The 17,601-nt window shown below is 36.8% G+C and overlaps 2 protein-coding genes across 2 annotated transcripts in view; both read right to left on the minus strand.

Annotated features, from left to right (window-relative positions):
- LOC306869079 (uncharacterized protein) overlaps nt 1-17,601 on the minus strand; it is a 409,393-nt gene that overhangs the window by 96,205 nt on the left and 295,587 nt on the right. The gene's annotated exons all lie outside the window — the stretch shown is intronic.
- LOC306869082 (procollagen galactosyltransferase 1-like) lies at nt 1,417-14,205 on the minus strand. The gene is made up of 12 exons (XM_079415677.1): nt 13,817-14,205; nt 10,020-10,130; nt 9,819-9,936; nt 8,643-8,777; nt 8,354-8,558; nt 7,859-7,978; nt 7,705-7,781; nt 7,521-7,627; nt 7,301-7,433; nt 6,390-6,517; nt 6,083-6,289; nt 1,417-3,722 (listed from the first exon to the last, which is right to left on the minus strand). The coding sequence occupies exons 1-12, from the start codon at nt 14,026-14,028 to the stop codon at nt 3,455-3,457; spliced, it is 1,821 nt and encodes a 606-aa protein (XP_079271803.1). The 5' UTR covers nt 14,029-14,205; the 3' UTR covers nt 1,417-3,454.

Here is a 17,601-nt window from a genome sequence, read left to right on the forward strand (position 1 = left end):
CTACCAACACATGAACTTTGCAACAAGGAGAAACAACATATTGTACCAAAATGAAACTACACAGTCCGATGTGAAAAACACATTAAACCACTTCTAAAACTTAGGGACAGCCTGTAAAAAAGTGGCAGCCAAATAAAATGATCATACAGACCTTCAAGAATACACTAATACAGTGACTGCCTACATCAAAAGGTCCATCGATGATATAACAGTCACTAAGACCATCACCACACGTGCCAACCAGAAACCATGGCTGACAAAAAAAAAAAAAAAGAGACCTGAGATGACGCATTAAGATCAGGAGATAAAGCAGCCCTAAAACACCAAGAACCAGTCGGTCACGAGGTATCAGAAAGGCAAAACATATATTTTCATAGTAAAAAGGATACAGTGCCCACAAACACACACCTTGCTCCAATGATCGGCCATCCAGTATCCAGGTAATGATATTATCTGAGATCACAACCACATGTGGACTGTGTGGAAAAAGCCACAGCTACAGAACGGGTCCTGTGCTGGAGTCTAAAACAAATACAGATTACTGAACTCTGAAACATACATAAATCACAATTACTCGTACACTACTGTTCAAAAGTTTGGGGTCAATAAGATGAATACTTTTATTCAGCAAAGATGCATTAAAATGATCAAAAGTGACAGGAAAGACATTTACAGTTTTCTATTTCACATAAATGCTCCAAGAATCACAGTTACCATAAAAATATTAAACAGCACAACTGTTTTCGACATTGATAATAAGAAGACATTTTTTTAAATCAGCATATTAGAATTATTTCTAAAGGATCACTACTCACTTTTTTTTTTTTTTTTTTTTACTGGACTTGCTTGTGTACAGGCCTCTACCCTTCATTTTTTCAAGGTACATTTTTCAAGGTACTTTTGACGATCAGTTTTACATCTCAGTGCAACATATATTGCATGAATTGAAAAACTGAATTAACAAATTAACTTATCAGTGTCTCAAAGTCATGCAACAACATAGTAGCATCTGTGCTTCACAACACTGGTAAAATAAGCAGTGAGAATAATTAGCTACTGCATAACATCCTATAACAATAATTTGTTTCCGATTCTGAATGTTTTTATTTATCCTCTAAAGCATTTAAGCTAATTTTACCCACCAATGAAGTAAGATCTACACTCAAAGCAGTAGACACATCATCATCTATCTTCAGCATGCAGGAAAATGGTTTGCAGACCTGTGCCAGCATCATGATGTTTGTCTTGTGGCTACGCAGTTGTGATATAAATAAACCTGGAAGACAGATATAGATGTTGATATGACTGAAAAATGGTCAAAAATAAATGGCACGTCATTCAGTATTTCTACAGAAATGACATGCAGCCTCTGAGTCTGTTGGAAATAAAAAGACATATTTCTTCCAGTGAAAATGTTTTAACCATTCTTTATATTTAAGGCACAGTTGGTGAAATACGGTCACAGTTACATACATAGTGATTTAGCAACATTGTGACTGAACAGCGCAATGACAAAAATTCATATCAAGCACATTTAAAGCCTGATCGGCTGTCCTATGTCAAAAAAGCAAAGAAGTGAGAACCCAAAAATGGGAATGTTGACGAGCGGAATGTGTATTGACCTTTAATTGCTGTCCTGATGATACGACAGAAAAACCACACATTGAGGCGTTTATGGTTGTTGGCTTTGAAGGGAAGTAACAGTCTGAAACACCACGAAGAGGGTAATGGTATCACAAGGCCTAAAATAACCACATCCTTCAAGTTAAAACAACATGCTTCATGCCTTAAAATAACAACATGTTTCATGTCTCTTTTATCATTGTTAAGAATTACTATGTTCATGTCTGGAATGTGGACACTGCAAGAAAAATATTAGTTACATGTGATTATTTCAACTTTTTTTCAGATTGATTAATCAAACTGTTCTAAAAACACCAGTGGACAGATCCACAAAATATCCTTAAGATAAGGTTTCTTATTTTTAAACTTAAAGGGACAGTTCACCCAAAAATGAAAATTATGCCATTAATTACTCATGTCTTTCCAAATCTGTAAAACCTTCGTTCATCTTCGGAGCACAAATTAAGATATTTGTGATGCAATCCGAGAGCTTTCTGACTCTGCATGGACAGCAACACAACTGCAATGTTCAAAGACCCAGAAACATAGCAAGGACGTGTGTAAAATAGTCCATGTGACAGCAGTGGCTTAACTTCAATTTTGCGAAGCTATGAGAATACTTTTTGTGCACAAAGAAAGCAAAAATAATGAAGAATATTCAACAATTCTTCAGAGAGGTCAGAGAGCTCTCAGATTTCATCAAAAACATCTTAGTTTGTGTTCTGAAGATGAACGAAGGTCTTACGGGGTTAGGAACGACATGAGAGTGAGTAATTAATGACAGAATTTTCATTTCCAAAATGAAGAACTTACCTTTTTTTCTGTTGTAAAAACAAAACTTTCAAGAATAGTTCACCCAAAAATGAAAATTTGTTGACCAATGGATCCTCTGCAGTGAATGGGTGCCATCAGAATGAGATTCCAAACAGCTGATAAAAACATCACAACAATACACACAACTCCAGTCCATCATGCCTTATGTAATCTATAGAAACAAATCTATTATTGAGGCACTTTTGGCCAAAATACACAAGTTCATAATCCATAATATTTTTATATAACCAAAATATAATTGTTTTAGACTGTCTTTGCTTGTAAATGGTGCTTGATCTATGCACATTTCTCCCCTGTTTTAGATGAGGCTGCAGGAAGCGTTATTATGGATTATGAACATATTTTGGCCACAAGTCACGATTTAAAGCCAAAATGTCATGATGTATTTGTTTCATACAAACACGCAGTTTTTCACTTTACAGAGTGGATTACTTGTGGATTATTGTGATGTTTTTATCAGCTGTTTGGACTCTCATTCTGACGGCACCCATTCATTGCAGAGGATCCATTGGTGAGTAGGTGAAGTAATGCTTAATTTCTCAAAAATGCTCTGATGAAGAACAAACTCATTGACATCTTGGATGGCCTAAAGGCGAGTAAATTTTCATTTTTTGGGTGGACTACTCCTTTATGAATTTTTCAAGAATTGCCCTTAAGAACATCCTTACAAACTTAACATTTATCCTAGTAAATCTGATAACGTCTTTCTTAAGAAGATCTTCAGGAATCTGGCTCCTGGCATTTTTAATCACAGGATACAGTGAAGAACAGATGCTGTTGTCATCAGAAAGCGCAATCAGGCTTATGTTACAAATTTGATCGACAAATAAAGGGCCAGATGTTTAAACTAAAAAAAAAAAAACTATTTCAGGCAAACAACCTATTTAAGAAAAAATCTCTAAAAAGGCCTCTTCTGATCAGATATATTGTGCTTATAAAGTGGAACTAGACTTTGCCCCCAGAAGCAAGTCTAGAGGTGTGTCCAAAACAATGTCTCTCAAAGTTCGTCTCGGGCTGTTCTGTCCAGAGGAGACTGGAGTACATCTGAGTTTTGGGCCTCTGTGCTGATCTCAGCCTGTTCCTGGGTTTTACCCGAGCGCTTCCTGTCCCAGTCTGTGCGCACTTTCTCATTGTCCCACACTGTGGAGGTTTCTGTGTCACTGATATACCCAGCTTCACCCGTGTAGTGTGTAGGAAACACAAGCAAAGGCTCAGCTGAAAATGCTTTCAGGTCCCTCGTCTCAAACTGATCCATGTAATCCGATCTGAAGATGATGATGGTATTAGAAGTAAAGATGAAGACAGAGTGAAATTAGACAAAGGCAAAACATATAATAATAATAACAATAATAAATATATTTTCTGAAAATTTTGCCAATTAACTGCATTTAAGATAAGTTTAAACTATAACACGTTTAGTTTTTATTAATATGCAATTAAAGTCGGCATGAAATCAAAAGTGACAATTCTTATTTTTTGATGGAATACTGTAGTGTTTATTATGAGTAATTTATCTGTGCATCTGTGAAGTAATTCATGTGCCCTCGTAATCTTCAATCAAAAATGTTAACCTCCCTCCACCTCAAAACGACTCCTCTACTCTTCCGGTCACGAGTGATGGCGCTGGGATTAAACGACAGGGGGAAAGCTGAAGCTGATGCTTCACTTTATGGCACTGACACCAGTCATGAGGGAGTGCGTTACCCTTAAACACTGAAAATATATTAGGATACTACGACAACACTACTCTTAGGACAACGCAAAGTAATTTGTTTCATGAATATGATTTGATTTGATCTCTCTCTCTCTCTCTATCTTTATCTCTCCTTTCAGCTTATTGGTGGTTGGCAAACTAACTTATAATGCATTTCCGCCACCTACTGAAATGGAGTGTGGAGCAACTATGAGTATAGTAATTCATAAAAATAAAATAATAATAATAATAAAATATATATATATTGTTATTAAATTTGTGACCTTTACAAATTCTAATAATATCTTGAAAACTTGTGAAGAATTTCTTAATAAATTCTGAATTGACAAACCACTTAAACCTATAGACTTAATTTGATTTTCTAGTTTTAACCTTTCATTTCTATATCTGGTCTCTGTTTTTTTTTTTTTACAGTTATTACATAAACCTGACTCATGTTTCCCAATAGCATTTAAAGAATGGTTAAGAGCCGTATGACCTATACAGAGACGAGAAATAACCACATCTTCCCTCCTATCCACAAACCACTCTATTATGACCTACTTCTCTTTTAATTCTGTACTTTTAATTTTAAAAGTCTTCCCTTTCCCTCCTTATCCCACCTCTCTTGCCAGTAGCCTTTAATTGCTCTTTTTATTATTCCTTTAACCTCAAATTTGCTTAAAGGAATACTAAGTCCTATTTCTGTATTTTTTAATGTCTTCTTAGCTAAAAAATCAGCTTTTTCATTTCCTTCCACCCCAACATGAGCCGGAACCCATACAAAATATAAATTTTTCCTTTGACTAAGTGAAGGATTTCTATTAGTATATCTTCTCTTGAAGTTGATTTGCCATACATTATACTTGTTAACACTGAATATGAATCTGAACAAATTATAATTATGATTCAAGTTCTCCACCCACTGAACTGCTAACATAATTGTAATCATCTCTGCTGTATAAACTGATAAATTATCTGTAATACTTTTACTTCTTGTATAATTTAACTTAACTTAAACTTGTATAATTTAATTTAACTCTGGAATAACAACAGCTGAAACCATTCGATTGGACACTGGATCTTTTGATATATATACATTTGTATACAATACAATACAATATATATATATATATATATATATATATATATAGATGTATATATATTTTTAACAATGATTATACTCCATGTCCATATATTGTCTCACTGCCAACTGCTTTGACACAGATATTTTTGTTTTTCCAAAATTATGTTTTTCAACTGAAGGTCAAGTACTGGTGTCATATATAACCATGTAGGGACTAGGGACAGTAGGTAATACTTCATTTATTCCCATTCTCCGTGCCTCTTTATCTGCAATCCAGCCGTATCTTTCCACCTTTGAATATTCATACTCCCAACATTTTTCCATAAGTTTTTAACTGGATGCTTTTTGCCATGACCTTTAATTGAAATCCAATACACCATTCTGAATTGCATTCCTCTAAATTCTAATGGTATTTCCCCTATTTCTATTTGTAAAGATGCCACTGGGATGTCCTAAATGCACCACAACAAATTCTTAATGAGATTGTATAATATAATTTGTTTTCCTCAAATACATTGATGCTGAACAATATACAAAACTACCATAATCTAGTGTTGATCTTATCAGAAAAACTCACAATTTTAGTTCTCACAGTTTGTTTATGTAAGCATATACTTTATGTTTTGGTGTTCAGTGTGTTTGATTGACCGATATCAATTACATTCTAAAACTCGCTTTAGACTATAAATTACAGGACCTTCTTGATGACAAAATACTCATATATATATATATATATATATATATATAAATCTACTGTAGAATAATTTATGTAGAAGTAGAAGTAATGTTACTTATATTGGAATATATGGGATGTGTAGAGGATTTCCTCCATTTGTAGTACTTACACAGGATGCTTATTAAACATAATAGGAAGGAACTCGTCCACAGGCAACATTTTACTGAGTGGTTCTGCTTTGAGGAGCTTTTTGGCTCCTTGTAATGACATCATGTAGCCCAAGGTCCAATAGGAATAGTCCGCCTCCACCAGGTTGCGAATGTTTGGTACTGCCTTCTCTGGTCGGTCCACTTGCATCCTCTTCCTCCCAATATAACTGCAAAAACACACAACAACCAACATGAACAAAGCTCCCATCAATACATAACCCAAAAATTGAGTGCAGCCAATGATTGTACACAAAAAGAGCAGCTCACATGAGGTCCCAGTCCAGACCCTTACTCTCCACCTCACGCATCAGATTCTGCAGGCGGCGCTTGAAGAAAATCTCAAACCGCAAATCATCTTCAAGCACCAGTGAGGTCTTCAGGCCTCGGTCTACAATCTGAGTATTTCAGCATACAAACATCAAAGCCTCAGATACCCTTAGTCTATATTCACACTCTCTTCCAAAACCTAGTGAGCTGCCTAATTAAACAGTATTTTAAGGCAGATATTAATACAAGGCTCTTCCAAATCATAAACCATGTTTGCTACCTTGTGAGAAGCCTTGTTCAATGCCAAATTGGCTATCGGTGAAGTTCTATTTCACTTTTATTTCACTATTCTCTATTAGAAGTCATGCCTATACTACCATTCAAAAATGTTTTTGAAATAAATTAATACTTTTGTTCAGCAAGGAGGCATTAAGTTGGTCCAAAGTGACAGTAAATACATTTATAATGTTCGGATTTCTATTTCAAATAAATGCTGTTCTTTGAACTTCAAAGAATTCTGAAAAAAAAGTGTCATGATTTCCACAAAAATGTTAAGCTATAAAATATTTCAAAACATTAATATGTTTTAAATGTTTTCAACATTAATAATAATAATAAGACATTTTTCTTGAACAGCACCTGAAGGATTTCTGAAGGATGGTGTCACTGGAGTAATGATGCTGAAAATTCAGCTTTGACACTACTGGAATAAATTAGAACATAGCTATTTTAATTATTAATAATATTTCACAGTATTGAATAATTGCAGCCTTGGTGACTATAAGTGACTTTAAGCATTAAAAAAATCTCACTGACCCCAAACATTTCAATGATAGTTTATGTAGGCAGCAGAGAGTAAGGCAACTCACTAGATTTGGGAACAGAACTACAAACTGGGATTTGATCTAGACCTCTTTCCAGATGTTATAGTGGGACAGGAAGCAGCCCAGCTCTCCTTTCGTCAGAGGTCTGCCATGGTATGGGTCACTGTAGCCGGGAAGCATGTGGATTCCCATTGCATGGATCTCACTGACGTTCATAGCTCTGGCATATAAAAGAAAGGATGTGAGCAAATGTTTCATGCCGGAAATGAATGCTGCATTTGTTTGAAGGTAACAGAAGTGAACTTACTTGCCATCAACAGCTGCTATAATCTTGCAGTCGATTTCTTGCTCTCTCAGCGCCCTCAGCATGCGCTCACGACGGTCGGCCCGCCGCTTCAGGTTGATCATAAACACCTTTTAAAACACATAAAAAGCACACTGAATACAATGTTACAAAACAACCAATCAGTACATTTAACCCACACGTTTACCTCATCAAAGTCCATTTTGTCAAGTCTTTCGACAGGTTTGGGCAAGTAACTGGACGGCTCAACTGGAGGATTTCGCACTGGAAATTAAAAGGAGGTCGTTACATTTGATAAAGCATAAGTATACTTTTTTCTTCTTTGTAAAGCTGAAACGTACCATTGACCTCCAGCAAAGTATGAATAAAGCTGTCAGCTTCATCCTGCATGGTGCTGTGGGCACGAAGAGGCACTGGGAGATGCCCATAAATCTCTTTGTTACAAATAAACATTTGTGCCTCTGCAAAAACCACAGAGAATACAAATAAAAGTGTGAATAGGCACAATATCATCTTAAAGGAATGGTACATACAAAAATGTAAATTCAGTCATCATTCATACACTCTCATGTCATTTCAAACCTGCTTGATGTTCTTTTTCTTCTGTGGAACATAACAGATGATATTTTAAAAACCTTTCAGTGTTTTTTGTTTTTGTTTTTCATTCAAAACAAATCACTGTGGTCCAAAAGTTTGGAGTTCATTGTAAATATTCTTCAAAATATCTTCTTTTGTGCTCCACAAAATAAAGTCAGTCATTTAGGTTTGGAACGACATAAATGATTTTGATTTTAGGCTAACAGGCATGCATTGTGGGTATCTGTCGTGGCACCTACCTGCCATGCGGGCTGAAAAAGCAAAGACTATAATGTCGTCAAAAGCCCAGGTGTAGTCTGGATGTGGTGGGTGAAAAGCAAGTAGTCTGGAAGCTTCTTTCCGCAGGTCAATCAGGAAAGTCGAGTGCACCATGGGAACGGCAAAGCAACCCCTACGCACTTGCTTGCGCATGGGGATGTAGGCGGGAGTTCGTTTATAGTAGCCCTAGAGAAGTTTGATGATATGTTTGTTTTTTCATATTTCTGGAGAAAGTGAAAGATTACATACACATATTCAGAGGAACTGTACCTGGGATGTCATTCCACACCAGAAGTTTGAGTAAGCAGCACGAGACTCCATCATTGGTGCCACAATTGTCTTGTTCTCCTTTATCAATTTCCATAAAACGTCTCGGTTGATCAGGAGGTTATCACAATCAATAATCTGGAAAGATATAAAATAACAATACATTTTCATGCATGCATAAACAAGCTGCCTACAAAAACAAAGCTTACTCAAGAATCACCATCAATCATATCATTAAGATATTTCTTCTAGTGTATTAAATGTGTTCAATACAGCTTGGATTCAATTTCTTACAAAAACTGGGAGTCATGCTTTAATTAATCCTGATTTATTTAGTAATTTAAGAAGTTTCAAGAACTGTATGTTTCTAATGAGTGTTCACATGTAGCCATTGACAGTCTTCATTTAAACCGTCACTTCCCTATTCATCCCTTGTTGTGTTCTCACATCAAAATCCACCGATCCATTTGTTTAGGACTGTTTTGGCTTGTAAACAGAAGTTCATTTGTGCATATTTCTCTCCTGATTCAGACAAGACAAATTTTTTGAAGCAATTTTATGGATATAGGACGCAAAGTAATGGTCACCACTTTTCACTTCAAGACGTTAATTGCTGGACTGGAGTTGTGTGGATTACTTGTGGATTACTGTGATGTTTTTATCAGCTGTTTGGACTCTCATTCTGACGGCACCCATTCACTGGAGAGGATCCATTGGTGATGTAATTTTACATTTCTCCAAATCTGTTCCTATGAAGAAACAAACTCATCTACATCTTGGATGGCTTGAGGGTGAGTACATTTTAAGTACATTTACTTTTTTTTGGGGGGGGGGGGGGGGGGGGGGGGCTTTACTAATTGCAGTAAAACTTTGCAATGTAGTGCTGAATTATGACTCCCCTGCTTCTCCCTAAAACACAAGAAAATGAGACACAAGAGTCCACATTTGTTGGCATTTCTTTATGCTCTTAAATTTCACCTTATTTGAATGGCAAAATGTGATTGAAATTTACACTGCCCAATTACTTCAGTTATCTCAATAGCAGAGATTAGATCAAATAATCGTGATAATCAGATGATTAATCAATAATTACACCATTCAATAGCCACAAGTCTCTATTTACCAGCTTGGAGATTCATGGTCCTAACGAAGAGAGAGGACATTGTGTAGTAAACTCACCATGAGATAGTCTGCCCACATCTCTCGTGCAGACTCAAGTGCTGCCTGCCGCAGTTTCATGACATAGGCATAGCGCTCATTCGTCCAATCCTTTGGTCCTTCCTCATCGTGATATTTTCTGAATGAGAAAGAGAAATGTAGTACAAGAAATGCAAAAATGAACCAGTTCCACGAAACCACAAGTGAAGAAATATGGCAAACCTTTGTTCCTCCTTTGGCCTCCACTCCACATAATGGTAGAGTTTCTGTACATTGATGAGCCAGTCTCGCAGTAGGTAAGTAGTGTTGTCTATATTGTGGTCAGTTGCCACCCTGTCAGAAACATACAAACGTTGCTCATTATGTGCACTTTACTTTCTACAGAATACAATATCTGGTGGAAACTAAAGATTGCATGGGATAACCACAAGATTATGATTACCTGTACTCGCACAGAGTATAATCACACCATATTAAAGAAGACATTTCAGTGCATAATGTATATTTAGACCAGCAACAGGGAAACGAGTGAAGAAGCACAAAAGCTCTAAATTAAACTCTATAGCAGAACTAGACTAAAAGGGTAGCAGAACATGAGAAGTGAAACTGCCAAGCTATCAGGTTATCACGGAGAGACAGTAGCAAAGATAAAGTAAACAGACAGGTAGCGTCCCATTCTGGTGAAGACATAAGTTAAACCACACATCCTAATTTTCACTGGCTCTGTCTCAGAATGAACAGATGAGTCTCCCAGAGCAGAGCGAAACAGCACAGCTGTGTGGCCTAAGAATCTACAGATCCAAACAGACTTAACCCATCAACTCTGGCCAACAGCTACTACTACTACAGTACAAACTGATTCATGAAGGAACTTCAAGTCAGATTTTTACAAAGTCTATTATCAAACAGTTGTATCAGTGGTTTTCAACCTTTTTGACTCAAAGTCCCCTCATTGTTTAGCACAATACAAGCCATTTCCGGTATTTCTGCTGCAATTGACAAAGCTGCTTGATTTTGAAATATTGCTAATAAATTAACCACAATCATTTTGTGACTTTAGAAGTTTCATGAAATGCATGTTCTTCAATTCAAAACAAGTTATTTAGGGGTAAAATAAATATTTGTACTATTTTTATTGTATTATTTTTCACATTTTATTATTATTTTAACATTTTACCTCAGATGGTAGTTTGATTATACTAATATATTAATAATAATATATTTATTTTGAATACTTTTAGGTATAATCTTGAGGCGGACGTTTTCTGAGGCCCCCCAGTTATATGAGTGTCATAGCATTAATAATGACTATGTTAGGTCATAACTGACTAAACTAGGTTTATGTGCATTAATTTCCGCTTCTGCCATCGTGCAGAAGTGAAACTGTGCAGTTGTTATCTTAAAAAGCTATTTCTACTTAATCTAACCTTAAACCGTTATTTTTGTTGTTGTAACTTAACATAATCATGTGAGTTCAGTCATATATATATTTTTTTTAATATCTTGAATAAAACCAATTAATGGATACAAGCGATAATCCTACCAAAAATACAAATTCTGTTGTCATATTGGCCCTCATTTTGTATGCATTTCTTTTTTTCTGCTGAACACAAAGGAAGGTATTTAAAAAAATGTTGGTAACCAAATAGTTTTGATTCCCATTGACTTCCATTGTATATTTTGTCCATACTGTTTGTTTGCCTATATTCTTCAAAATCTTCTTTTGTGTTCCACACAAGTCATACAGGACAGGGGGAGTAAATGATGACAGAATTTTACATTTTTCTTTTTTATATACAGTAAGAATAAAAATAAGTAAAGGGAAGTGAGGGGAAATGGGGTCACCAAATGACACGAGCCGAATTCAAACCTGGTATGTCAACATCAACGCGTTGGAGCATGTGCAATAACCTCTAGACACAGCTCCATCACCTGACAGCTTTTTATTAACAAAAAAGCTTAATCCGCAAGTTGTCTGAGACCCATATGCTACCACATAAAAATACACATTTACACATACAGAAAACAAATAAATCTGTACAAGTAAATGATAATGTACAATCAGCTAATCATTCTCCATCTGACTGTACATTATTATACCGACATGGTTACCAGATAAATTCATTCATGGACAAGAAATATTGGGTGAGTGGTCATTATTCTGAAACATTTAACTATTAAACAAAGAGTCTAAATGGAGTCTAACCAATCAGAACCAAGTATTAAAAACATGTAATAATTTGTTTTTGTTTTAATACAGTTATCAATAAAATTGGACTGCATTTCTGTTTTGCAGTGTTCACTCCTGAAGAGCACCATAAGCAGCTAAACTGATTGCATAATGTTTAATCCCTTGTCGTTATATGACAGTTCAATCTGGGGCACGACTACGGCAAGCTTCAGAGCGTTCTTGGTAACTGACACCTTTACAACAGAGCTCTTCATTCATTGGTTAGGACAATGACAACTTTAAGAGAAAAATTCAAGTAAAGCTGGCAGAGATAAGCAGGACACAGTAAGTATGGCAAAGCCCCTCCCATAGTTGTTACTCTTGTTGACACATTGAATGGATATCGAGAGGGCTCTGTCTTCAATGAAATTTGGGACAACACAATAACTCTCGCTGAGCAATGTAGTGTCAATGTTGTATCTTCAGGACGTCAGGTCACACCAAGCTCTAGGATTGAAGGGTATTACATTTCTACACCAATAGCTCAGAGACAGATCAGCACAGATAAGGAATCATTTAGTACAGGCTTCTTCATTCCAATTGTTGATGTACTTCTCTGAGATTAAGAGAAGGTTTTCTAAAGAGATTTGTGTCATAATGGAAGGGATACAAGCCTTGAATCCTGAAAGTCCCATGTTTTGTGAGAAAAATGTATTGTTTCTGTTTGCCTCACAATACAACTGTAGCACTGAGGATCTTAAACGAGTTCTTGAAAGGAAGCAAACCAGCGGCGCAGAAATGCCATCCAATTTAATAGACCTCACACTCACAGTCTTTCTTGAGCCGTATAGGGAGGTTTTCCATGAGATGTTTAAACTTTGCAAAATTGCTCTTGCATTACCCGTGAGCACTGCAGCATGTGAGCAGTTTTTCTGTTGATCAAGATGGTCTTGAGAAATACAATGAGTGATGAACAATTGAGCAATTTGGGAGTGTTAAGTATAGAGTCAAGAAGGGCAAGGGCCATAAATCTTGATGATTTTGTGGATGTGTTTGCAAAAAGACACAGCAATAGGAGAATAAAGCTGCATTGATAAGTTTGTGGCCTAATAAAATAGGAATATGAATTGGTTGTGAGTAAGCTCTGTTAAAATGTTCATTGTCTATATATTAATACATTTTGTTCAGTTTTTCTTTATTCATTTTAGACATGGTCTGTCCTATGTTTGTGTACAATAAAAGTATGTAGAAAATAATTGGACTGTAAAGTGTTTTTAAACTAAATATTGTCCCTTTTTTGGTTTTGCCCATATATTTGCTTATGTATAGTTATTTAAAAGACCTACACCATTTAAAGAATAAGTAATTAACTGCTAATTAAAACCATATTACATTAACCAGAACCAAAAGTAAATAAGAATAACACACATTAAGTTGAACGTTTAATCATTTTATTTTTTATTTCATTATTTTGGTGTGCCACGTACCCCAAGATTTGCTGTGGCCTCATATGGGCACCCCTATTACAATTTTCTGGGGCGCCACTAATGAATATGCTAGTTAACAACTGGTAAATACGTACTACTCGGACGTTAAGTTTGCTACTATTAACAATAGAGAAAATGTTGGGGAATGTGACGAGTAGTCACTTAGTATGTCATGAATAAGTAGCCTACTTTAGAAGTAATGGAAAATTCGTTCTGCACGCGCACACTACAAGCATTATGACGTGTTATGAGATTCTAGCATTGACATCAGCAACATAAGAGTCTGACTGTGAGCAGCTGCACGCCTTAAACTCACACACACACACACACACACACACACACACACACACACACACACTTACCACAGCGCGATCCGGTCTTTAGGGTAATCGAGGCGCTCGATAGTACCGAGGAAATGTGGCAGCGAGTGCTGGGCGTTACGGCAGATGAGAGCGATCATTACTCGGGGAGCTAATATAGGAGACTCCGGGCTCCAGCGCTCTTCGTGGAAGTATCCTTGAGCTGGTCCAGTGTTCATCAGACAGGACCACAGCACCAACACGAACCAGAGCATTGTACAGCACACACTCTTTACAAACAGGTATACGAGCTCTTGCAGCTAAAGCTAAACCACACAGTTACACCCAGAAGTAGAAAGTTAAAACGGGTAACTTTAGTTTAAATAACTCCGCCGACCAAAATCAGCCTGCATTGACAACACTGCAGTTTGGAAGTCGAGCGAGTTAAAGGGGATGTTACGCTGACGTTTAAAGGGGAGGGACACATTCTGGTAAATCTGCAAACTAAGAGTACTGACAGTAACACGTTACATTCATTTATATTTCAAATCATTATCTGTCTTTATATATCTAGCAGACCTGTAAACGTTGTACATTCTAGTATAAGTTTAAGGTTTTATAATGCATTCTTTAGTTCAGGTAACAAAAATGTGCGTGTATATATATATATATGAAGATAAACCTGCATTATTAATCACAAAAAATCTATCCTATCATTTAACTAAATCAATTTAAAATGGGGGAAAATATTATTATGAAATGCATGTTTTTTCTCAAATACACGTTGGACACAATTACTGGCACCCCTAGAAATTCTTATGAGTAAAATATCTCTGAAGTATATTCCCATTCATATTCACAATTTTGAGCACTCCATGGTGATTATGAACATGAAATTATCCAGCCATGGCTTCCTGTTTCACAGAAATATAAATAGGAGGGAAAACAAAGCCCAAATTCCCTTAATCATCCATCACAATGAAAAAAACAAAAAATATATTTCTGATGTGCAGCAAAAGATAATTGAGCTTCACAAATTAGTGAAGTGGCTTTAAGTGGCTGTCTGCTGACTGACAGGCATCAGCTAGTGAGGCTGGGAAAATTCACATCCAACACTCGTACCATCAGCACTGGAGCTCCTCAGGGCTGCGTTCTCTCCCCACTGCTCTTCTACCCCTACACCAATGACTGCACCTCTAAAGACCCCTCTGTCAAGCTCTTGAAGTTTGCAGATGACACCACACTGATCGGCCTCATTCAGGACGGTGACAAGTCTGCTTACAGACAGGAGGTTAAGAAGCTGGCTGTCTGGTGCAGTCTTAACAACCTGGAGCTCAACATGCTCAAAACTGTGGAGATGATAGTGGACTTCAGGAGAAACCCCCCTGCTCTCCCCCACTCACCATCATGAACAGCACTGTAACGACAGTGGAGTCATTCAGATTCCTGGGCAACACCATCTCCCAGGACCTGAAGTGGGACAATCACATTGACTCTATTGTGAAAAAAGCCCAGCAGAGGTTGTACTTTCTTCGCCAGCTGAAAACGTTCAACCAGGACTTGCTGAAACAGTTCTACTCTGCTATCATTGAATCCTCTGCACTTCATTAACTGTCTGGTTCAGCTCAGCTACCAAATCCGACCTCAGAAGACTACAGAAGGAAGTCCGGACTGCTGAGTGAATCATTGGTACAACCCTCCCCAGTCTCCAAGAGCTGTACTTATCCAGAGTGAACAAAAAGGTTGGTTCAACCTTCAAAATCACTCTGGACCCCTCACATCCAGCACACTCCCTCTTTGAACTGTTACCGTCTGGCCGATGCTACAGAGCTCTGAGAACCCAAACGACCAGACAGTTTCTTCCCTCAGGCAATCCATCTCATGACCACTTGACAATAAACACGGAATACACAACACTATTATACATTATTTATTCACCACACATACTTATTTTTTAATTTCAAATTTGCACATATCAGACCTGTACACACATAGTTGTCTATATTATATATTGTGTTTTTGCTGTTTTGTACATTGCCTATTTGTATATTATTATTTTTATTATCTGTGTCCTGTCCTGTTGCTGTCTTTCTGTTGCACTGTGGAGCTTCTGTCACTAAAACAAATTCCTCGTACAGTGGCATGCAAAAGTTTGGGAACCCCTTGCAGAATCTGTGAAAATGTGGATAATTTTACCAAAATAAGAGAGATCATACAAAATGCATGTTATTTTTTATTTAGTACTGTCCTGAGTAAGATATTTTCCATAAAAGATGTTTACATATAGTCCACAAGACAAAAAAATTAACAATTAAAAAAGGTTCAAACATTCACTGATGCTCCTGAAGGAAACACGATGCATTAAGAGCCGGGGGGTGAAAACTTTTGAACAGGATGAAGATGTCCAAATTTTTCTTATTTTGTTGAAATATCATATTTTTCCATTTAGTACTGCCCTTCTGACACGACAGAAGATACTTGCATGTTTCCTGGAAGACAAATGAAGTACAATTTACCTTGATCTTCAAATTCAAAAAGTTTTCACCCCCGGCTCTTAATGCATCGTGTTTCCTTCAGGAGCATCAGTGAATGTTTGAACCTTTTTTAATTGTTGTGTTTGAGTCCCTCAATCATCCTCAGTGTGAAAAGGTGGATCTCAAAATCATACAGTTACTGCTGGAAAGGGTTAAAATATGCAAAAGATGCTGGAAAACTGAAGAATCTGCATGACCTGGAGGATTTTTCTGAAGAACAGTGCTCAGTTGAACTGTTCAGAACAAACAAGGGACTCATGAACAACCATCACAAAACAAAAAAACAGTCGTAGATCATCCAGGTAACCACACACAGTATTAAGAACCAAGGGTTCCCAAACTTTTGAATGTGGTTATTTTAATAATTTCAGCTATTTTTTTGTCTTGTGGACTATATGTAAACATCTTTTATGGAAAATATCTTACTCAGGACAGTACTAAATAAAAAATAACATGCATTTTGTATGATCTCTCTTATTTCACAGATTCTGCAAGGGGTTCCCAAACTTTCGATCCCCACTGCATGTGCAAACATACCTGGCAATAAAGCTAATTCTGATTCTGATTCTGATTAAGAAAAGAGCTAGAGCAGTGAAAATTCCCATTTCCACCATCAGGGAAATAAGAAGTTTCAATCAACATAAAATTTTACGAAACTGCCTGGAAGAGGACGTGTATCTATATCGTCCTAATGCACGGTGAGAAGGAGAGTTTGAGTGGCTAAAGACTCTTCAAGGACCACAGCTAGAGAATTGCTGAAAAAGGTTGACTTTCGGGGTCAGAAAACCTTAAAAAATATATCAAACAGCACCTCCATCACCACATGTTGTTTGGGAGGGTTTCCAGAAAATGCACTCATCCAAAAACAATCTCCAGCATATTCAGTTATCAGACACGACTGGAACTTCAAATGGGACTGGCTTCTATGATCAGATGAAACAAACAAAAAAAAGAGCTTTTTAGCAGCAAACACTCAAGATGGGTTTGGTGAACACACGGATAAAAAGCACCCCATGTGTATAATGAAATATACTGCTGTATTTTTGATGTTGTGGGCCTATATTTCTGCTGGAGGTCCTGAACATCTTGTTTAGACACATGGCATCATGGATTCTATCAAATACCAACAGATAAAAAAATCAACAAGTGATTGACTCTGTTAGAAATCTTATAATGGGCCATGTTTGGATCTTCCAACCGGACAATAATCCAAACACAAACCTCAAAAACAACACAAAAATGGGTCACTGAGCAGAAAACCAAGCTTCTGCTAAGGCCATTCCCATCCTCTGATCTGAACCCTGTAGAAAATGA

The sequence above is a fragment of the Barbus barbus genome, assembly GCF_936440315.1.
Source record: "Barbus barbus genome assembly, chromosome: 4".
NCBI classification, from domain to species: Eukaryota; Metazoa; Chordata; class Actinopteri; order Cypriniformes; family Cyprinidae; genus Barbus; species Barbus barbus.

Coding starts and splice junctions, on each gene's coding strand:
- LOC306869082 (XM_079415677.1), bottom strand. CDS start 14,028: ATGCTCTGGTTCGTGTTGGTGCTGTGGTCCTGTCTGATGAACACTGGA. Junction 7,628..7,704: donor ACAAAATGGACTTTGATGAG/GTAAACGTGTGG, acceptor GTGTTTTAAAAG/GTGTTTATGATCAACCTGAA. Junction 6,518..7,300: donor ACTATAACATCTGGAAAGAG/GTCTAGATCAAA, acceptor TGAAATACTCAG/ATTGTAGACCGAGGCCTGAA.